Here is a 23,037-nt window from a genome sequence, read left to right as displayed (position 1 = left end):
TTTTTTAGTTGTTTCGTCTTGTATCTATGTCAATTTCGTGATGGTGAAGTGGAGAGGGTGATTTTCTTCCTCTGGGCTTCGTTGGGCCTACTTTGTTCGTCCTTGTTGAAAAGTGATGCTGAAAAAAGGTCGATTAGCATAATTATGTTTATTTTGAATGTACATGATGATATGCGATTGCTGGCTATGAGTACAACACTTGACAATCAATGCTGCATTCAATACTGTCTTGTTTAGTCTGACACTTGTACTCATACTGTGTGAACATGCATACATGAGAAAGAGGACCATGAGGGGATAAGGTTTTCTCGCTTCTTATCCTGTGTGTGATTATTGTGAGGTTTTGTGTGACATTTTAATTTTCGGCTTTCACATTTTGCTAATTTCCTACTTTTTAGACAGGGTCCATGGCGTTTTGGAAAGCAATTTTATAAATTTTCTCTAGGGGAAAGACCCAGAACTAGACCACAATAACGGTTTTTAGAAAGCTGCCATAAAGCAGTTCGTATTGCTATTATTTATATGTAACTTAGAAAGGCCCTAAATGATGGCCTCTACATCATTTCTGTACGCATTGATGTGCAATCCTTTTCTTGCAGAAGATGGCAGTTGCATAATCATGTTCCTTGGCAGGGAAAAGTGTGTGTAATTGTGGTGATACTGTACAGTCATACTGATGTATGTTCAGGTCATTCTCTGGCTGTTGCCATTGCAGAATTTCATGACTGTCATAACGTTGTCTTGCTATTGGGATGTTTCAGATTTCAACGCCCTCATAGTATTACATGTATATGACAGATTTATTTGAGAAATATAACAATGCGCATGTCGCAGATGGTTTTGTTGATCCTGTGTTTAGAATTACAGTGCATTTCAAAACTATAGACGCGTAGGGTTTTTGAAATATTTCAAATTTGGCTGGAACTTTTTGAGAATAGTTTTCGGAATATTGCTCAGGATCGCTCCACAATTACTCTCATATAGTTTCTAAAGGATTGGATAACAGACGCCCAATTTGGAAAAATTTATGCACAAAGTGATCACAGATTTTATGTGGTATAGATGCTGGCATAACTGTTTTTGCCTAGGTACGCGTCTATAGTTTTGAAATGGACTGTAGGGAGGTTCCGGAGTACGATTTTTCGTGCCAAAATCCGTAGAGGCGCTACGGATTTTTTATACGTCGTTTTCGAGCAGTGAAATGTTCCGGAGTACGGAACTTATGTGTTTGCCGTCATTGCCTAGGTTACGATCGCAAACACGTCACATTCCCGCGCTATGCCTTTATATTTTGAAAATTTGTACCGAAATCAAAACTTCCCGCGGAAAATCCATGTTTCTCGTACCAAATTTGTACGCGAAAAATCTTTCTGCAGCCGATGACGCAAAATCTCAATAAGAAACATGGTTCGTGTGAAAGCCAGTCCATACGGATTCTCCTTGCCGAAAAATCGTATGGAGCACTCCTGGAAAAAATCCGTAGCGCCCACACGGATTTTGGCACGGAAAATCGTACCCCGGAACCTCTCTATTGTAGTCATGGGTGGTCGTGACAAGGTCATTCTGCATCATATTGCACTGATATCAAAATCCTGTTGATGTTGATAAAAATGTGAAAAAAAGTAAAATATTGTGTCCGTTTAAAAAGAGAACTCACGACGGCCGCTAACACCCGGTAAACTTGTGTAAAGCTGCAGAGCAAAGGAAGACCAATATATATGTATTAAAATGTAAACGTATATATTGTTGATTCAAACACCTCATTCCAACAACTACACTGATAATCCTGAGGATATAATATTTGGGCAAGGCTACGGTTGGAGATACTGAGAGATAAACAAGGCTATCCTTAATAGTAAAATTGTACACATCTTTTGTAAGTATGAATGCTATCCCGTCGAACCTCTTTAGGACGAACACCAACGGACCGAAGGTATTTGTTCCTTGATTTTGTCTTAAAGGGGAAGTTAAGGCTTAAACCAAATTTCACCAGTTGTAGTCTTCGGGGTGCTGAGTCGAATGGTCGTGGTCCGAGGAAGCTGAGATGCTCCCTTCCTACTTTAATCCCAATCGAACTCGCTCACTTCCACCGAAACTGGGTGACTGCGCCCTACTAGATGGGGATTTGTATGCAAAATGTCACTAAAAGCGCCATTTCGTTCTTATAAAAGCAAGGATGACCACGATTGGCCCATATGTTGAAGTCTTTTCGACGCTGAGTCGACTGGTTTTGGTCGAAAAAGGCTGCGATGCAGCGTTCCTCCTCTATTCCCAATCGAACATAGTTGAACAAGCGGTCACGTGCTCTTGCGTACACCTGTCACCTGGTCACCGTGCCTGCAGGGTACAACTTACTAGCCTGTTTGGCCTTTTTTGGATGCAGTCCTGTCACTCAAGTTGAACTCGAGTTGAACCTTGGTGTGAAAGTTGTCGACTGCTGGCGTGGTGACCAGGTGTTTGGGCACCCACGAACAGGTAACCGCTTGTTCAACCACGTTCGATTGGGTATAAGGGCCGAACGCTGCATATCAGCCTTTTCGAACCAAAACCAGTCGACTCAGCGTCCAAAAGACTACAGCATATGGGCCACTGGTATTTTCTGTTTATCGTAGGTAGGCAGCCAAGGCAGAAAGGATTAAAAAAATCCCAAAATCCGAAGTACAGGAGATCTACAAGCAGGGAGTCGTATATCATGGTATATGGTATATCATGGCATTCAGCATGCTGCGCGTTCTAGCGACAGCCGCTGTGCAAAAATGTACCGGTAAAGCGCGGTTTGTCATGCCCTGCGAAAGTGCCCCGCATGCGCTAATTACACTATGTACACGACTGGCCCGGACACTTGCGAAGTAATGACTATATTAGTTGTTTTCAGAGAGAGCAGAAGATCTTCTTTTTGTTTGGTGGGATTCAAAGATCTGCCAGTGGACTAGACCGGAAAGTTCAAACACTGGAAGCAGAAGAAAGGGCTTGCGGAATCTTCCGTCTTCGTGGCAACAGGACTTCAGTTTGTGAGAGACTTTCGGTCTGTCGTTGCGGACGCAATTCTTGTTGCAGTAAACGCGGAGAACGAAACGATCGTAAGTCAGTTGGTGAAGCGGGTCGTGTCAGTGAACAGCTGCAGAATGTTCTGCCGCCGTGCAGCAGCAGTCCTAACACTTGTCAACTTCGAAGAATGAAGCGCTTCCCTATTCCGTTGAAAAGCGCGGCGTTCGCGGTTGTAAACTGTAATGCATTTTCGGATCAGCTTGCGGTAGGTCGTCAGGAGCCCGAGGTACTAGGTTGGTGTCGTTGCGGAAATAATAATATTATATCGATGTTGAAGCTGACAAGTGACATACCTGTAGTATCTCTTGACCATGCTGATCATCCGGCGCCATTGTAACATGGTAGATCTTGGAAAATTTTAGTTCGGGACGGAGTGACCGCCTCTAACGCTGTTTCTGTCAAGTTTGCAGTGAATGCGTCCGTGAGGAATCCATTGTCTAGTTGTCTCTACTCGTAACTCCAACCACCTATCACAATAAATAGCCGTCTGGAGTATTGGGCTAGCTGCTAGGCATCAAGTCTGAACCAAATATGCTCCTTGCAATGAAAGCTGTGTACGAGTCCGAAGATCCTTGAATTTTTTAATTGCTTTTTCGGATGAATTGGGTGGACCATCCGGGACGAAAAATGGTACAACCATGGTCGTAGTGGTCGTACTGTCTGTAACACCCCTGTTTATCATATCTTATAACGAGTGCATACAGTTGCTTCTCCAATAGGGATACAAATTGATTTCTTCTCAGTGACAGTGCAAGATTCTAACCTAGACCGACCCATTGATTCGCCTTGAATGAAATGAGCCACTGACCCTTTCTATAGCAACATGAGTAAAAAACAGAGAAAGCACAGTACATGTACAGCACATTCTTACAGGCACTACAAACAGATTGTAGATCCTAATTCGTGCTTTGCCGGCATGCAACTTTATTTGGGGCAGTGCAATTTTGGTGCCACTCACGAATCAAACAGCCCAAACTCGAGTTTACAAATCCAATCATATGAGATTCTGACTAGACTGGACCCATTGGTTCGTTCGTATGAAGCAAGCTAGTCACTGAACCTCTCTATAAAAGAGATTTTCGGGGATATGCGATTTTTTTACATAACGTTAATCGTTCAATGCGTCCTTGAACCTTTCCCTCCCGAATGGGAACTACCAACAACATTACGCCTCTGCAAAATTCAGATTCTACCCTATGATCGGGGCACGGCAGTATGAAAGCAATACCAGTCACATACCAATGTACCATGACACTGATGCATATCCACTCAAATCCAATATTTTAGCAATGCTGACGTGCGATAATACGATAACGAATGCGTCAAGGGCACTGAACATAAGTATTTCGACAAAACATTTACGCCTCAGCAGCAACATAATCCTTACCGTCAAGAAGGTGAGCTAGCGTTTTTCGGACACTGTGGGCAAAGGAAAAGAGATACGAATGGATCTAAATCCGATTCAAATCAACACACCCTTCCGAAAATGAAGGGGTGAGCAGAAGCAAATGAATCGAAGGAAACTGGTCAACTCTGAGCCCACCTGTCTTTGAATATAGTCCATGAAAGGAGGTCTCTACAGCGGAAAAGCTAAATTTAGAAAAGAGAACAGCTTTTCCATTATTTATTCTCGTATTGATATTCCACCTAAAATCAAGTCAAGAGTCAATACAGGCGAATGCAGCAAAGACAAAGGAAACTAGCCAACTCACCTGTCATTGAGTAATATTCCGTGAAAGGAGGTCTCAGCAGCGCGGAAGAAAAATAATTCAGGAGACGAGATATCCGAAACAGCTCTTGCAAGGACCAGTTCCAAAGAAGGCAAGTTCCTCCTTCATGCACATCCGAAAACGGACTGGAACAAAGTGTCTGCCATGCACGCGCACGAGGCGGCCACACAATGGTTAGAGCCATGGAGTAGTAAAATAGTACGCCCTGATCCAGGTGCCATGCACCTTACTTAGAAACTTACTTTGACGTGTCAAATAGTGGCGTCTTTAGGTCTTACATTGTGACCACAATAATAGAAAAAAGGACAGGGTCACCTTTCTAAATATCTATCACTTTCCCCCTTGTTCCTCCTCCTATATGCACATCCGAAAACGGACTGGAACAAAGTGTCTGCCATGCACGCGCACGAGGCGGCCACACAATGGTACGAGCCATGGAGTAGTAAAACAGTACGCCCTGATCCAGGTGCCACGCACCTTACTTAGAAACTTTCTTTGACGTGTCAAATAGTGGCGTCTTTAGGTCTTACATTGTGACCACAATAATAGAAAAAAGGACAGGGTCGCCTTTCTAAATATCTATCACTTTCCCCCTTGCTTTATTCTATCCAGAAGTTTGAACAATATGGGTTTGACGAATCTGTCTGCATCAGCGTTTCAGCAAAGCACGTCCGTTAAATATCTGTAAGTTACTTTTTTATAACGTGTTTCACCCTCCTTAGATTACGATTTAATCGGAAAGCAGATCGCCTGGCCGATCTCTCCAGTCTCGCTCAACAGGAGAACAAACCGATGAAAAGATGAAGGTAGCTGGAAAAGGAAATCAAAAAAAACCTTTTGAGGTTAACTGAGTCACTTTTCGTAGTTTTACAAGTATCTTGGTGCAGTGCATCCTAAGCAATTCTTTTCTTTTCTTGCCGTGGTTAGCTATCACCCCTCTCTCACACTTTGCGTGCCAATTATTAATGGACCCAGAGTTGAGTGAAGTAGAAATATAAAATAAACTGGAGCATCATTTCACGTAGGTTTTATTGAGATAGTACGAAGTAGTAGTAGTAGTAGTAGTAGTAGTAGTAGTAGTAGTAGTAGTAGTAGTAGTAGTAGTAGTAGTAGTAGTAGTAGTAGTAGTAGTAGTAGTAGTAGTAGTAGTAGTAGTAGTAGTAGTAGTAGTAGTAGTAGTAGTAGTAGTAGTAGTAGTAGTAGTAGTAGTAGTAGTAGTAGTAGTAGTAGTAGTAGTAGTAGTAGTAGTAGTAGTAGTAGTAGTAGTAGTAGTAGTAGTAGTAGTAGTAGTAGTAGTAGTAGTAGTAGTAGTAGTAGTAGTAGTAGTAGTAGTAGTAGTAGTAGTAGTAGTAGTAGTAGTAGTAGTAGTAGTAGTAGTAGTAGTAGTAGTAGTAGTAGTAGTAGTAGTAGTAGTAGTAGTAGTAGTAGTAGTAGTAGTAGTAGTAGTAGTAGTAGTAGTAGTAGTAGTAGTAGTAGTAGTAGTAGTAGTAGTAGTAGTAGTAGTAGTAGTAGTAGTAGTAGTAGTAGTAGTAGTAGTAGTAGTAGTAGTAGTAGTACTTGGGCCGGCTCATCGCAATTGTCGCTTATCTCCCACACACTTTCTGACAGGTAAAACCCAGTCCAATCCCGATATGTAACTTACTTTTGCTTGGGAGGTTGTGATGGGAAGATCAAATGAGGCACCAAAGATAAAATGATCGCGACTAGCGCTTTGAATCGCGATGTGTTCGACTTTTTTGGGAAGTGGAAATTGGCCATTCACTGTCTGTGTTGCCAAAAGCCAAGCGCAGCAACCCGAAGACAGGAACTGTAGCAGGGGCAACTGACATCCTGGAGAGCGTGACAGGCACGCGTGCACGGCAGAGGAGTATGAGCGTCACGCTGAAGAAGAAAGGTGTTTTTGATGCGATGCGCGCATGCAAGGGACGTTTGGTTGTTCCTTTTGTTCCTTCGGGGACTTGGCAGCAGCGCAGCATTACAAGAGTCGTCGTCAGCTATCCATTGGAGCGTATGATAGCTATCTGGAGAGGCCTGTATGCCTCATTCGAAGGCTCTGTTGAAACACACTGTGGTGACACTCAGGTCACACTGCCCACGGTTTCTTCAAGCACCGAAGTGACGGACACAACTGTTTCTGTCCCATTGCTGCCATACGACAGGCTGACAAAGCAAGCGAAACTCTACCAGTCTACGCCAGCAGCTAGACACCAGCAAATTGATGTCAGCTCATGTAGCGGCGGCAGCTCGAGTGATGGGGAGTTGAATGAACTCTGGACCTGTAAGAGTGTGAGTGCAAGAACGCGCTTATTCGCTGATTTACTGTGATTTCGTGCATTTTGCTTACCTTGCTTCCCTTCTATGACTCGCTTCACCTGATTCCATGGCTGAATATTTTTTCTTGTGGCGGAGGGTATTCATGTATCATGTTTCCTCACTATGCCTATTGAAAATTTAACAGAGCGGCAACAAAACTCCTGTTCTTGGTGGCGATAGATAAGCGACAATTGCGATGAGCCGGACCAAGTAGTAGTAGTAGTAGTAGTAGTAGTAGTAGTAGTAGTAGTAGTAGTGGTGGTGGTGGTGGTGGTGGTGGTGGTGGTGGTGGTGGTGGTGGTGGTGGTGGTGGTGGTGGTGGTGGTGGTGGTGGTGGTGGTGGTGGTGGTGGTGGTGGTGGTGGTGGTGGTGGTGGTGGTGGTGGTGGTAGTAGTAGTAGTAGTAGTAGTAGTAGTAGTAGTAGTAGTAGTAGTAGTAGTAGTAGTAGTAGTAGTAGTAGTAGTAGTAGTAGTAGTAGTAGTAGTAGTAGTAGTAGGTGGCTGGTGGAGGACGGTTGGTGATTTGGGAGCTCTGGCTGATGAGGAAGCTTGGTGAATATTCTGGAGGACTGTTCATGGTACGTTGCTTTTTATTATTCGCTTTGTTGGGTTGTGTTGTGTTCCTTGCTGTTAGCTCTTTTGATTTGAAGTTTCCCACCTGTTTGAGGGACTGCTGCAGTGTTAGCACCTTTTGCCTGGCACTGTGCATGCGCTGCTGGGCTAACCTTTTTCTTTCGGGTGTTCACATCCTCACTTTCTGGGTAGCATTCTATTGCATTCACAACCTCTCCCGTAAGTTCATTTTGGTATGCACCTTGGGCGCAGCACCAGTGCCGTGTTTTCTTCACCTCGTTGGCTTAGTGTTTCCCCGTCGCACCTCTGCATTGCTCTGGTGTTGTTTTTTCTACATCAGTTATCAACTGGCAATTGTTACCGATTCTAGCAATTTTGCATTATCACCCGCTGCATTTGCACCTCCAGCTTCCTTATGCCACAGTAGTATGGCTAAGTGTTGCACATGCGGTCCTTCTGGGACATGCAAATCATGTGTTTGTGTCAAGAACAGTATAAAATGTACGAACTGTGCGCCAAGGGCGAAGTTGAGGTGCAGGAATCTATCAGCCGCAACCTGTGGCATGACTTCCGCCAGCCAGCCAATTGCTCCACCAATTAGCGCCAGTACGCAACGCAACACCGACCCTCCAGCTAGTTGCCCTGAACTGTCGACCGCAGCAACAGGGACAACGAGAGAGCCCCGGTCGTCTGATGTGGCCAACACCAGTGCTGAATCAAGCGTTCTTATCAGTGAGACATCGCCTGAACAGTCATTATTGCCAGGAGGAGATACAACATTGCTTTTTGCCGGTCTGGACGATTCTCAGCATAGTTTCGACGAAAACATATGGAACAGTCCGGCGGATGACATACAAGCTTGCTTCCAAGACGTATACAACGAATGTGTGCAGTGGGAGAGGAATCTCGTAATGATTCCGTATGGTTCAGCCGGGTCTTCGTTTGTGAATGAATTGGCCCGCTTAATATCAGCGTTTGCCGCTGACTCGCCACTTCGACCCATCTCTTGGACAGCGGTAACGGTTGCGTACCAGCTACTATTACAGCGACCTCACCCGGAGTCCCGGGCTGCTGAGAATGCAACCCACATCACGCGACGCATGAAATCGTGGTCATGTGGCAGGCTTGAGGACATCCTGGACGAAGCCAGATGTATTCAAGCACACCTACCCGCTGGGAAGCGTCGCCAGAAACTGCCTGATACAGTGAACGATACAACCTTCAGTCGACGAGTATTCGCAGGGAAGGTTCACTCTGCAGCGAGGATGGTAGGTGATGACTCACCTGGCTCAGTGCTCGGGATGGAGGACTCGGCCGGTGGTGACAAGACTGTGCGTGAGGTACTGCATGACAAGCACCCGTCTCCCTCACCGGCGGTTCCTGGCTCATTGGTGGCGCCGACCGACTCACAGCGGGTGAACCCAATACTCTTCGAGCGCATCACGCCAAGCCTCATCAAGTTTGTGAGCAGGTCCATGAAGGGCGCCGCTGGTCCGTCCGGACTAGACTCGGAGGCCTGGACCAGGATGCTAACGTGCTTCGGCCCAGCTTCCAACCGACTTTGCACTGCATTGGCGGATTCGGCACGCGTATTGTGTACTGCGAATATCGAGCCGAGTTTCATGGAGGCATTCACTGCCGCTCGCCTGATCCCCCTTGATAAATCCCCAGGTGTTAGACCCATAGCTGTTGGGGAGGTGTTTAGGAGGATTATAGGGCGAGCGATAATGAAGGTGATCGAAAGCGACGTAAGAGCTGCGACTGCCCCGCGCCAACTTTGCGTTGGCATGCCAGCTGCTTGCGAGGCTGCCGTTCAGGCAATGGCAGGGGTTTTTGGTCTTCCTGAAACCGAAGCCGTGCTGCTAATAGATGCATCTAATGCACTCAATTCTCTAAATAGGAATGCTGCCCTGCACAATGTTCCCGCTCTCTGTCCTGCTTTAGGTCAGGTGTTCAAGAACACGTATGGCGCGCCATGCCGCCTCTTCGTAGCGGGTGGGGGCGAAATTCTTTCCCGTGAGGGGACCTGCCAGGGTGACCCCCTTGCGATGGCCATTTACGCTGTTGCTGTTATGCCTCTCATAAACAAACTTTCACACGAATGTCCAAACACCACCCAGCTGAGGTACGCTGATGATGATTCCGCTGCTGGCACCCTTCAAGCCGCATCCCTTTACTGGTCTAAGTTATTGCAGCTGGGACCCGACTATGGGTAACACCCCAATCCGGAGAAGACAGTTCTTCTCCTGAAGCCATCTCTCGAGCACGCAGCGCAGGAATTATTCGCTGGGACTGGGGTGAGAATTGTTATGGATGGTTGCATTTATCTTAGTGGCGCCCTTGGGTCTGAGAGATTCCTGCACACATTTGTATCGGGCAAGGTTGATAAGTGGGTTCGCCAAGTCGAGCACCTTTCCGAACTCGCCACTACTCAGCCACATGCTGCATATACTGTGCTTGTGCGCAGCATTATTTCGCGCTGGCGTTATTGCCTTCGGGCCGTAAATTGCTCTCCCGACCTATTTACTAGATTGGATGATGCAATTAATAATTCCCTGCTGCCTGCAATTGCTGGTGTGTCTCTAAGCAGTGACGATCCCCTTCGTCAGCTTATGGGACTTCCATGCCGCCGTGGCGGGCTAGGCATCCCCCCAGTTGCACCATTATGTGATGGTGAGTATTCGCAGTGTACCGAAGCCGTGCGCCCAATAATTGAGGCAGCCGTGCCACAGCTTGCTGCCAATAGCACGCGAACGGCTGCGAGCCGGCCAGATGCAGCTGAGGAGTTGGCCGAGGTCGAATTGGCGGATGAGGAATCGTCCGGAGAGGCAGTGGAGCGTAACTCAGTAACTAAGATCAACAACGTGGAAGCTATGCCCCTGAATTCTGGGTCGGTGGATATTGTCTCCGCTGACCGGGAGCGCGGTGATGTTCGTTCTCTGGATGGAGGTGATGCGTCAGAGATTTGGCTCTCACTGCGTCCGCCGCGTCACACAGTCAACAATGAAACCGCTGATGAGTCTCTTACCTCATCATGGCTTCCGCACCGGCCACCGTCAGCTTCAATGGAAATTCCGTCACGTGATGCTAGCGTTAGCGAGGCTGTGATGGAGACTCGCCAGCGTTTAAGAGAAGGCAAGAATAAGAGAGACGCTAGGGACATAGAGATCCTGGCCACAGTACATGATCACCTGACGCCAGACCAGCGATTCTTGGTGGAGATAGCTGGTGAGAAGGGCGTGTCCTCCTGGCTGACTGTTGAACCAAGGTCCGCCCATGGCACAACACTTAACAAATCAGATTTTAGAGATGCTGTGGCGCTTCGGTACGGTCTACCGCTTGATGGTCTTCCAACGAACTGTGTATGCGGAGCTAACTTGTCGACTGACCATGCCATGGTGTGCCCTTGTGGTGGCTATCCCACCGCAAGGCATAATGAGATACGTGATCTCATCGCTGAGCTACTCAGAAGTGTAAGTCCCGATGTGGCAATCGAGCCCAACCTTCTCCCATTTGGTGGTGAGACATTGGCATGGTCAACAGCTAACCGATCCCAGGAAGCGCGGCTTGACGTCAGGGCTCGTGGCTTTTGGACGCGGCAGCAGGAGGCCTTCTTCGATATCCGGGTACCGCATCCCAGGGCCACCTTGCTGTCTCGTGAAAAAGCCATGAGCCAATTGGAGCGCAATGAGCGGGAAAAAAAGCGGCATTACGCAGAGCGAGTGAATCAGATCGATCGGGGCACATTCACCCCTCTGGTATTTGCGACCAACGGCATGATAGGCAAGGAGTGTTCCGTGTTTTTGAAGGCATTGGTTGGCCGTATTCTAGAGAAAAATGCTGATTTGGTGTATTCTGTTGTTGTCAATCATTTGCGATGCCGTTTGTCATTCTGCCTACTTCGCTGGTGTATCACCTGTTTACGTGGCTCTAGGTCCTCCTATCGCTCTAAGCGCTCTGCGAGCTTTGTGAATGACTGCCGTGTGCTCTCTAGGGCATAGTTTTTCTTTGTCATCATCTCGTATAATGTCAAAATGTGATCTTAAGTTTGTTTTCCGGTGTCCTGAAGTTTTTTTCTTTTGTATGAATCTCAATTCTATGGTTTCATTTCTGGCGGTGTTCAACCAGTTCTGGTTTGGATGTTTTTCTTTCCTTTTCTTTCCCCTTTTTCATGTATAAACATTGCTGTTGCCATTAATATTTGTTACAATTTTGCTGTTCACAATTCATTGCCCTCCTTGCATTCACATCTTCATTGCTTTGTGCTTTCAATAAAAACACATTTCAGTAGTAGTAGTAGTAGTAGTAGTAGTAGTAGTAGTAGTAGTAGTAGTAGTAGTAGTAGTAGTAGTAGTAGTAGTAGTAGTAGTAGTAGTAGTAGTAGTAGTAGTAGTAGTAGTAGTAGTAGTAGTAGTAGTAGTAGTAGTAGTAGTAGTAGTAGTAGTAGTAGTAGTAGTAGTAGTAGTAGTAGTAGTAGTAGTAGTAGTAGTAGTAGTAGTAGTAGTAGTAGTAGTAGTAGTAGTAGTAGTAGTAGTAGTAGTAGTAGTAGTAGTAGTAGTAGTAGTAGTAGTAGTAGTAGTAGTAGTAGTAGTAGTAGTAGTAGTAGTAGTAGTAGTAGTAGTAGTAGTAGTAGTAGTAGTAGTAGTAGTAGTAGTAGTAGTAGTAGTAGTAGTAGTAGTAGTAGTAGTAGTAGTAGTAGTAGTAGTAGTAGTAGTAGTAGTAGTAGTAGTAGTAGTAGTAGTAGTAGTAGTAGTAGTAGTAGTAGTAGTAGTAGTAGTAGTAGTAGTAGTAGTAGTAGTAGTAGTAGTAGTAGTAGTAGTAGAAGTAGTAGTAGTAGTAGTAGTAGTAGTAGTAGTAGTAGTAGAAGTAGTAGTAGTAGTAGTAGTAGTAGTAGTTATTTAAAGGAGTTTTCTTTTTTTAATTGAATTGATCTTCAATGATTAACGATTTCACGTTTCCGCTATTTTGCCCGTAAAAGAGGCTTGTCACCAGTAGTAGTAGTAGTAGTAGTAGTAGTAGTAGTAGTAGTAGTAGTAGTAGTAGTAGTAGTAGTAGTAGTAGTAGTAGTAGTAGTAGTAGTAGTAGTAGTAGTAGTAGTAGTAGTAGTAGTAGTAGTAGTAGTAGTAGTAGTAGTAGTAGTAGTAGTAGTAGTAGTAGTAGTAGTAGTAGTAGTAGTAGTAGTAGTAGTAGTAGTAGTAGTAGTAGTAGTAGTAGTAGTAGTAGTAGTAGTAGTAGTAGTAGTAGTAGTAGTAGTAGTAGTAGTAGTAGTAGTAGTAGTAGTAGTAGTAGTAGTAGTAGTAGTAGTAGTAGTAGTAGTAGTAGTAGTAGTAGTAGTAGTAGTAGTAGTAGTAGTAGTAGTAGTAGTAGTAGTAGTAGTAGTAGTAGTAGTAGTAGTAGTAGTAGTAGTAGTAGTAGTAGTAGTAGTAGTAGTAGTAGTAGTAGTAGTAGTAGTAGTAGTAGTAGTAGTAGTAGTAGTAGTAGTAGTAGTAGTAGTAGTAGTAGTAGTAGTAGTAGTAGTAGTAGTAGTAGTAGTAGTAGTAGTAGTAGTAGTAGTAGTAGTAGTAGTAGTAGTAGTAGTAGTAGTAGTAGTAGTAGTAGTAGTAGTAGTAGTAGTAGTAGTAGTAGTAGTAATTTATATTGACATTGGCTTAGACTTGCATACATGACGGGACCTGTTACTTTAATTTTCACTTTGAGTTTAAAGTTTTCTTCTTTTGACATTGGATTTGACATTGGATTTGACATTGGATTTACTAATTGATTTGACGTTATTTAAAGGAGTTTTCTTTTTTTTAATTGAATTGATCTTCAATGATTTACGATTTCACGTTTCCGCTATTTTGCCCGTAAAAGAGGCTTGTCACTAGTAGTAGTAGTAGTAGTAGTAGTAGTAGTAGTAGTAGTAGTAGTAGTAGTAGTAGTAGTAGTAGTAGTAGTAGTAGTAGTAGTAGTAGTAGTAGTAGTAGTAGTAGTAGTAGTAGTAGTAGTAGTAGTAGTAGTAGTAGTAGTAGTAGTAGTAGTAGTAGTAGTAGTAGTAGTAGTAGTAGTAGTAGTAGTAGTAGTAGTAGTAGTAGTAGTAGTAGTAGTAGTAGTAGTAGTAGTAGTAGTAGTAGTAGTAGTAGTAGTAGTAGTAGTAGTAGTAGTAGTAGTAGTAGTAGTACACTGGAGTGCGGATGGAGATTTTGCTCCTCCGCAGTTTTTCTAATTGCTTTCTAATTGCTTTATCCACTATCCCAGTCAACCGATTATTAACCTACATTAACCTACTTCATTACTTTCTTCTAGGCTTCGGGAGTCGGCTCCAGTAGTTTTCACCGCTGTGGAGTTGCCCAGTCCACTATTCCTCCCTCCAGCTGGTTTCTTGCTACCTGGCGAACCGGCCATTGTGTTGTAGTTTCGGCTCGCTTTCTGTGCCTTCGCCTTGGCTTGGGCCTTGGATGACCTGGCTTCCTGTGCTGTGCTTCGCGGCTGGGCGCTTTCCCGCGTGGTCTGTGACGACTGACGTGCGGGGTGCTCTTCACACCTCACGTCTCTTCGCGCGTTCTTCTGGCCGTGCTTGTGTACGCACTGTAGCTGAAGTCTGTAGCTATCTATGAGCCCAGCCCAGCCGGGCGTCCTTCAGGGTCGCACGTCTGGTCGCACGTCTGGCCCACGTGTTTGCTGCTTGTCTGCACCCGCCATCCCCCTGTTATGTCGTCTCAGTCGCGCAGGGGAGGTAACAGCAAGCGCTTGTGCTGTTCCTGCAGTAGGGCGTCGGGCACGTGCCGCTCTTGCTCCTGCAACGCAGCGGGAAGATGTTGTGTAGACTGTTACCCCGGCAGGGACCAGAGATGCACAAACTTAGGAAATACCAATCTTAGCGTTGCGGTTGTCACTGGCGGTGCTGCTGGGGAGCGTTCACTGCCTGACGCACCACCCGAATCAGTACCGGGGTGGGTGCCTCGCAGAGGGCGGAATACTTCGATTTCCAGACCCCAGTCGTCGGCCACGGACCGTTCCCGTGCGGCGTTGCACCCTGGAGCCGCGAGTTCTATGCAATCCTCTCAATCTGTTGCTGCTGCTTCATCCATGCAGCCCCTGCGTGTGGATCTGCCTGCTCTCGCGTGCTCGGAGGCGGCTTCGATTGATGCTACTGACCCACTGTCCGCAGGTGCTTTTGCTGATTGTGCTGGGGAGTCACGGGGGTTGCGTGTTGACCTCCCTCCGGTCCGTAGTTCTGAAAATGATAGTACCACGGTTCAGCTACCAACCAATATTGCCTCGGCTGCGGCCGATCCCTCCTATGCTGACCCTTCCTCGGCGTCTGTCGCCTCGGTTGCCGCCGGGCCTGTTGCTCGTGGTCGGATTTCGGTGGGTCAACTGGATAATCAATCAAGCCATGTTCCCCAGGTGGGGCGGTCGGAGTCGGGACCTGGCAGCAATCGTTCTGTTGGTGGGAGTAGTTGCGGGCCCTGGTCTGTCGGGGACGAGCGGGAGTACGACATTGTCAGGACATTGTTTGACGAAGTTGTTCACTGGAAACGAAACATATTTATGCTTCCACTTGGATCTGCAGGGCGCGAGTTTGTCATGGAGATAGCCAATATTATATCATTCTTCAACTTGGATACACCCTTGAGTGGCATAGCCTGGACAGTACTCACTATTGCCTGCCATTTGCTCCTCCAAAAGCCTCTCGGATCGTCTCGAGGTGGGGAGAACGCTACCATCCTGCGATCCAGGCTCGAGTTGTGGAAAGCAGGGAAATTGGAGGACCTACTCCTTGACGCCAGGTGTATCCAGGCTCATCTCCGGCCACGACGGGTTACCTTGGCGAGATCTTTCACTCTGGAATGGCAAAGGCATGGCGAAAATGAGTTTTCGCTGTTCCCTGGTTCTTGGAAAACCTTTCCTAAAAGCAGCACCGAAGACTGTAAGGGTTCTCCAGCTCCAGCACGTCTGGGAAAGGCCGATGAATTTCTTCCTCAGGATTTTTTTCTTCATAAACCCCCTCCTTTTTGTGGATGAGTGTGCTCTGTATCATCCCATGTTACTTCACAAAAAAATTAGAGGGTGTTTCCGCGGAGATAAGGCTGTTTGAGGTGTATTTCTGGGGGTGGGTGTATTTATCGATTTCGGCCTAAATTTGCTTGCTTTGGGGTCATATTTCAGATTAACCAGTTGTCTGGCTTCTCTTTGTGATTGCAAGTCCTTTCACACATCACAATGACCTTCCTTGCCCCGGGCATGGGTGTGTTGTTCCATACTGAAGAATATCACGATGCGAAGGACCTTGGGTACTACGGGTACTTTCCTGCAAACCATGGGGTATACCTGAGCAGAGTTCTACTTTGTTTTCACAGAAGCTTAAGCAATAATCAGCTTGTTGACCTTCCTGGAGGACTGTTTCAAGCCACAACCAAATTAACAGACCTGTAAGTTATCACATTATAATTATTAGATGGATCGCAAAGAGACTTTCTTGCATGGATCACGTTATTTTGAGATACTTTAAAGTGAGAGAGTTTCACTAGAGATTAAAGTTTAAGAAAGGACCATTAAGGAGGCTCCAATCCTTTGGGGGTGATTTTTTCTTTATAAATAGTACCCTCCTTTTTGTTGGTGAGTGTGCTCTGTATCATCCCATGTTACTTCACAAAAAAATCAGGGGGTGTTTCCGCGGAGATAAGGCTGTTTGATGTTTATTTCTGGGGGTGGGTGCATTTATTGATTTCGGCCTAAATTTGCTTAGTTTGGGGTCATATTTCAGATTTACCAGTTGTCTGGCTTCTCTTTGTGATTGCAAGTCCTTTCACACATCACAATGAAGCATTTGAGAAAGAAAATCTGGCAAGCAGCATTGACTACTCAGAAAAATAGTAATTTTGGTACAAAAATGAACTCAGCAGAAAGGGCCGTCCGCAAAGTACAATTGGGTGCACACCTTCATAATTTCTTCATAGACATGCCCTTCTTATTTTATTTTTTAGATCCTCATACTTCATTGAACCTAGAAATATAAAATTTTAGGGGGGTTACCGTGCATTCAAGACCTCCAAAAATAAAAATAGGACAGCAAAATGGCCGATTTTCCACCATTCCTGGAATTACTATTTTTTAGGTAAGGTGATCATTCCATGCATTATTACAGGGTGCGACAGAGCTCTCAGCCATTGTATAAAATGTTGAGTCACCACCACCATTACACTGCGCTCTTTAGCCGACTAGACTCTCCTGCAACCAACCATCACCATTGCGAGGACACTTATGTAGACGATATTGATAAACGCCTTCAGACAGCTGTTTCGCTAATACATAGCTCATCAGTGAAGGTAGATGTTGAATGATTAAAAATATAGATGAAACTGGTATTATATAGGGTGTTTCCAACTGTCATAGCTGAGGTGATAAGGCTGGAAAAGGAAAGTGTGAAGTACTGCAAAACTACTACACAGACTCTCACTAGCTACATAGTACTCTGATCCTGGCACGTTATTTCTGCTTTGAATAGTGATTGATTTTCCGCGCCGAATTTCCGACGCTGCATGCATGTCCAATGCGCGTCAACAGTATTTCACACTTTCTTTTTCCCAAGTTTGACTTGCGATGTAAAATTAAGGCAATACAATACACAAATGTCGGTTCAGCTAGTTTTATTGATTGCGGTTATCAAATTATTGTCTCCTCGCCGTGTGTTTAAATAATATTTTAAATCGAGATACACCCAGCCTCAGATAGATGTTCTGAATCTACACAAATGTCTGTTCAGCTAGTTTTATTGATTGCGGTTATCAAATTATTGTCTCCTCGTCGTGTGTTTAAATGCAATACAATACAACGGTATTCATGATCCAGGACGAGGCCTACTGACCCTGAACGCAGTTCAGACCAGCTTTGCATCACAACTCTTGCAATAGTTCACTCCTAGTACATGTACACTAAATGGGCTCAGTATTGAGGGTCCGGCGCACATTGGAGACTAGATATACGTCCAAAATCAAAATTGTTCTGGGTTCATATAGGAACAATGAATCGTAAAACAGAAAATGGATCGCTCTGAAGTATTGCTCTGCACACTGCAGGTCGTGTTTTTCTCACTTTAATTGTATGTTGACTGACTCACGCCTGCCACCCAGACCACAAGAGACATACTTCAAGCCTTGCACTCGGCTAAGCTGCAAGACAGCACCACTCCCTGCTCAATACACCGTGTTTCTAGGAATTCACCCCTCATCAGTTGAGCTTTACTAGGCCAAGTTGAGCCTGGTGAGCACCACTTATATAGAGCTCAACACTCTCACCAGTAATACAAACTGCAAATGCTGAGCTTGTAGCGAACGTCGTATTGAACAGTACAATGAGCGTATACGCAAATGCTGAGCTTGTAGCGTGACCAACGCGTGAGCAAAACTACCCCCCCCCCCCCCCATCAAAGACCATCACGTCCTCGTGATTAGTAGCGGGTTGGTGGTCGAAACATTTGGCGGTATGCATGGTCGCGCCGGGACAACCTCGACGAAAGAACATAGGGCGTCAACTGGGATATGTATGGCAAATATCGGAAATTATAACGTTTATAGGGTAGACAGAAGAAATGAACTGACAACAAATCATAAGAATAGAAGAACACCGGGGGTCAAACTATCTCACGGGTTCAAAAGGGAAAAATCACCACACTTCCTGTAAAACGCTGGCGCAACCCGCCAGGAAAACAGCAGTTCAGAACCGAACTGATTACACTATTAAGGACGTTTAGCAGTGCGAAAATTCGAACTTTTTGTGGTGGTGATATTTCGCGAAAATCTGTTTCGAAAAGAAAACTTGTGAGGTTTAGCAATGCGAAATGACTTTTTCTCGAAGTTATTTGAATCTTGTAGTACCGTACCGTATATGCAGCTCAGTCTCAAGCAGGGGCTGTAAAATTACTACTCTCTGTAGTCAAATGCGTACGGAGAAAAGAGATAGTTACTTTCGCAAATCACTGCAACTTCGCGTCCAAGTTTTCGAGCCTTTTTTTCGAGCTTTTTTTCTGTACTCATTCCCAGACTCGAATTTTCTTTCGAACTTTCGCATTGCTAAACGTCCCTATTATTACTAAATCTGTGCACTATTATTATAATATTAACATCGTCCCAGATTAATTAGACAAACCGGGGTTCACCATGATCAGACGCCTACGAAACTATACTGAATTCACACGCTCGCGTAAAGGGAGACTGAAGAGGACAGAAAGACTGAAGGAAGACAGGAAAGAAAATGCCAAATCTGGAAATAGCTCACACTGGCAATGTACATGGAGCTCCATCCTTTGATGAGACGCTAGCGCTATCTGTTATGGAGCCCAATCCCTAGAGAAACACACGCTGGCTGCCATCATGACTGGCTAGTTGTGGCAGGCGGTTGGAGCAGCGGAGCTGGGGCAGCAGCGGGTGACGGCGGGTGCTCCTTCAGATACACTAAACTTGAGCCCTCAGCGAAACGTCGATGAAAACTAAAACTAAAATTGACGGCTGTCACAAATGTGTAGTGGCCATGACGTCAGAACACATGCAACTAGAACAAAACTTTACCGCTGCCGCCAATTCTGTAGAACCATTGCTACCAATGTAAAAACAGGTAGGGTCGAATCTGACAAAGTTGACTTTAACCACCGCTGCCACCAATTATGTAGCGGGCCTGGAGGCAAAACAACCTAACAACTCGAAACTAACTTTATTAACAATTCCCTCTCTCTCTAGAACGGCAAAACTGCCTCTAGCAGTAAAACTCTGAACTCATTGTGAAAGATAAAATAAACGCAATTTATGGAAAATAATCACAAACAACAACGTACTGTCATGGGACCGTAGTACGGTAGAAAAACATCGTATTGAACAGTACGCTGAGCGCATACGCAAATGCTGAGCTTGTAGCGAACGTCGTATTGAACAGTACGCTGGGCGTATACGGAAATGCTGAGCTTGTAGCGTGACCAACGCGTGACCAACGCCACACATTTTCAATGACTTCGTGGAAATCGCTGAAGTGAACAGCATGATCCTGTTCAACCTGTACAGGAAGACGCATCCGGAAATCCAGCGCCCAGCGTCATATGACCACGAAGAGTTCCGGTACGCCTGATTCGGCGACGGGGCGGCATCGAGGAGAACGCACCAGTTCCAGTGTACAGGAACACTGGCAAAGCTGCAGAGGTGCCTGTGGGCTCTAATCTTCCCATCCCTACCCCTGGAGCCAGAAGGAACTGCTTCCTCTGCTACCAACGTGAGAAGGTGGAGAGGAAGTGCCAGGTCAAGTGGGCCACCTGCGGCCGCAATTTGAACATTGAAGGCCCCAACTGCTTTTACGATTTCCATGCTGGTTGAGGTATGCTTTTGGGCTGGCCGTGTTGCATTGTTTACAGTGCACTTGTAGATGTGTTTGCCATGTTCTATATGCATATATACTGGTCTACACACCCCAATTACTTGGCATCTACCCGAATTTTGCCAGATCGGCAATGAGCCAAAATTTCAAGTGCCGGAAATTGTCATTTCGGTTCATCTTTTGGACCTGAAAGTTATTGCTTCAGGTTCCTGAGAGTTTTTACTTTCAGAATCATCCCATGTTGCGCATAATAAAAGTGAAAAATAAAAAAAGTTATGGCATGAACAATGATGGTCGGTTTTTGATGTACAAATACCTAAAACGGTAAAGGGTTAAACTTTGACGACAAGTATGTCGATATTTCCTTGTACATCACGCACGTTTGTGTCTTTTTAGGACTTTTTTGATATTTTCTGTGTGACCTATTCTGCACTACCATGCGTATAAGCACCTCATTCACTTGCAAACAGGCAAACAGGCTGATAATGATAATGAAAATATTCTTTGGTTGAGGGACTAGAAAAGGGAAAAGTCTAAAGGAAAATCTACTGCCACTGCCGGAAATAATAATAATTTAGAACAGGTGGAATCCTGAAATTTAGATTATGGCGCAATTAGAACATACTGCTCAATAAGAAGTTTCACCCGCGACCGGTTTCTGTCACTACGATTTCCAAATATCAATTTCTGATGATTCCAACCTCGAACTGGGTAGGTCCGGTCAATTAGAAGCCCCACCAAATCCACTTACATAGAAAATGAGTGGGATTTGTGCTGATAATTCTAAGTTAGCAAAGAATATTTAGATGTTCACTTTATTTTCTGCAAATCAGTTTCGTTTCCATGCGCAGGCAGTTTAGTGTCCACTAAACTTGCCTCTTAGGTGCATAGTGCAAGTATGTGTGTCAATGCCGGCATTTTTGACATATATAATGACAATAAGAATATCCGGATAATTGGAAATTTTCCATAGCTTTTTTGGGTTCGAATTATCAGGATTCTACCTGTATTACTAATAATTTCAAAGGATCAGTCGGGGAATTGAACTGCCTAAACATCTTTTACGAAATAGTGGTTGCGACTTTGGTGATAATTTTTTTATACCTTTTATCTTGTACCCAGCGCGGGCTTGCGACTAGCTGGTTTGGAGGTGTCAGTGTTGTCACTGTAAGTCTGTATCCCTGGTGATGTTTGTGCCTGGAGAGCTCCATTGAAGTGGTACTCTTGAGGCACAATATTCATCAGCCTACTAAAGCTCAGTTGATGAGGAGTGAACTCCCTGAAACACTCTGGATTGACCGGGGAGTGGTGCTTTCTTCCGGTTTGCCGTGTGCTCTGGATGGCAGCCGTAAGTCGTCAGTCAAGTGTCAAGTCAATTCGACGGAATAGCGCGATCTCCAGTGTGGGAGTAAACCCATTCCCAAAAACCTTTTAGGCAGAGAAAAAAACAGTTTACATCCTCGACGGACCCTTCTAAATTTTTATTTTCTCCCAATCCTTTTAACACTTTCTTTCACTGCTCTGTGTACTAAAACGACACCACTGAACCTTTCTGTGTTCTAGAGATTTGGATGGGAATCAGCTCACTCAGCTACCAGAGGGATTGTTTCGAACAACTAAAGAATTAGACCAGTTGTGAGTCTGGCCTGTCACCATTATTATGATTGATTTGAACATTATGACTTCTACTAATGAGAGTCCTTTGGCTCAGTAGAGTGCTCAATATTCGTTCCGAACGGTTCGAATAGAGCTATCTTACACACGTCACACAGAGCACCATGCATTTCTATCTTACACACGTCACACAGAGCACCATGCATTGCTATCTTACACACGTCACACAGCACCATGCATCATAGGCAATCATTAGACAACTAATACTGGATGAACAGCCAAGATCCAATTATATGCAGTGGTGTTACGGAGGCAGCGATTTGTGTAAGCAAGAGTGAGGAATTTCGTACATGGATTCAGCATGCCTAGCAAGAATGATTTAGGTGACACCTTTGTATTTGCCAAGCAGGAACTTCGCAGCATGGCGACACTTCCACACAATATCCTTGCACTTGTTGCGTGAGATTCTGCGGGCTGGTGGAAGGATGTGGTGCTATGCAGAGGTTGCAGCGCTGTGCGACGTTGCAGTAGGCATAAGCACGCTCCTTGACAGGCCAGGAAATCTCGTAAGTTCTATCCTGGGGCTTAAGAAAGCATGTCTGAGAATAACAAAGTATGTGTGCAAGTGGATCTCTCTGATTTCGCTCAAAATTTGCAGGTAGGTTCCCTTGGGGGTGTGGATCGATTGTGCAAAGCCCTTGAAAAGGTTTCTGGAGGGAACCTTGAAATTTGCACACCCCTCAAAAATGGCCGAAATATCACATTATTTATGGGTCTAGCTTCTCCTTGCGCCTTCAATAATATTTTGTGCGACTGTTGATGCAAAAGTGACTGAAGGCCTGAGCGCAGTTTTTGAATCTTATTGCAAGATGCACGGTGAAACCACGTGCCTTGTGACGCAAGAATGCCAAGTCGCGTGGCCCACGGCTCACGAGATTTCAGAGTCACCTTTGTCAAGTCCGCTTGTTACTCGCCTTGAACGCCCGTTGGTCTGGAAGTGATCACACTTGTGTTGTTACTGCGCTCAAGAACACGCTGACCGTGTTGTTGGCCTAAGAACCGGGACGTCCCCTGACCATGTAGGTCGAAGACCAGTGAAATGATGATGAAATCACATTCTTGATGACCTAAGAAATCTCTCATGCAGTTCACGCGACAAGTGCGTGCAGCCAGTGCTGCTCGCGTGCCAGTCAACACAAAGGGACTGAGCTAGCGGCTTTTGTCGAGCATCAACATGAAAACAAGGGACTTTTACTATTGGACTATGTTCGGGATTTCAGAAGATAAGTGTGAAAGACGAATAACTCTCCATGCTGTACGGGGCATACTTCAACGGCTTGCTGCCATTGCAACTCTCCTAGGACAGCTTGTGGGGGTTCTCAGCAGTTCAAGCAGGAAATGAAGCTCATCTTACCTCT

General features: G+C 45.2%; 1 protein-coding gene across 1 annotated transcript in view; it reads left to right on the top strand.

Moving 5' to 3' along the window:
• LOC135821694 (platelet glycoprotein V-like) overlaps window positions 1–23,037 on the top strand; it is a 46,354-nt gene that overhangs the window by 7,795 nt on the left and 15,522 nt on the right. The window contains exons 3-5 of the mRNA XM_065334691.1: window positions 5,391–5,462; window positions 16,006–16,077; window positions 21,569–21,640. Coding sequence (XP_065190763.1) covers window positions 5,391–5,462; window positions 16,006–16,077; window positions 21,569–21,640 — 216 coding nt within the window. The remainder of the gene's footprint in view (window positions 1–5,390; window positions 5,463–16,005; window positions 16,078–21,568; window positions 21,641–23,037) is intronic.

Source organism: Sycon ciliatum, chromosome 7 (assembly GCF_964019385.1).
Source record: "Sycon ciliatum chromosome 7, ocSycCili1.1, whole genome shotgun sequence".
In the NCBI taxonomy this organism is placed as follows: domain Eukaryota; kingdom Metazoa; phylum Porifera; class Calcarea; order Leucosolenida; family Sycettidae; genus Sycon; species Sycon ciliatum.
This window is presented reverse-complemented; position numbering and strand designations above follow the sequence as displayed.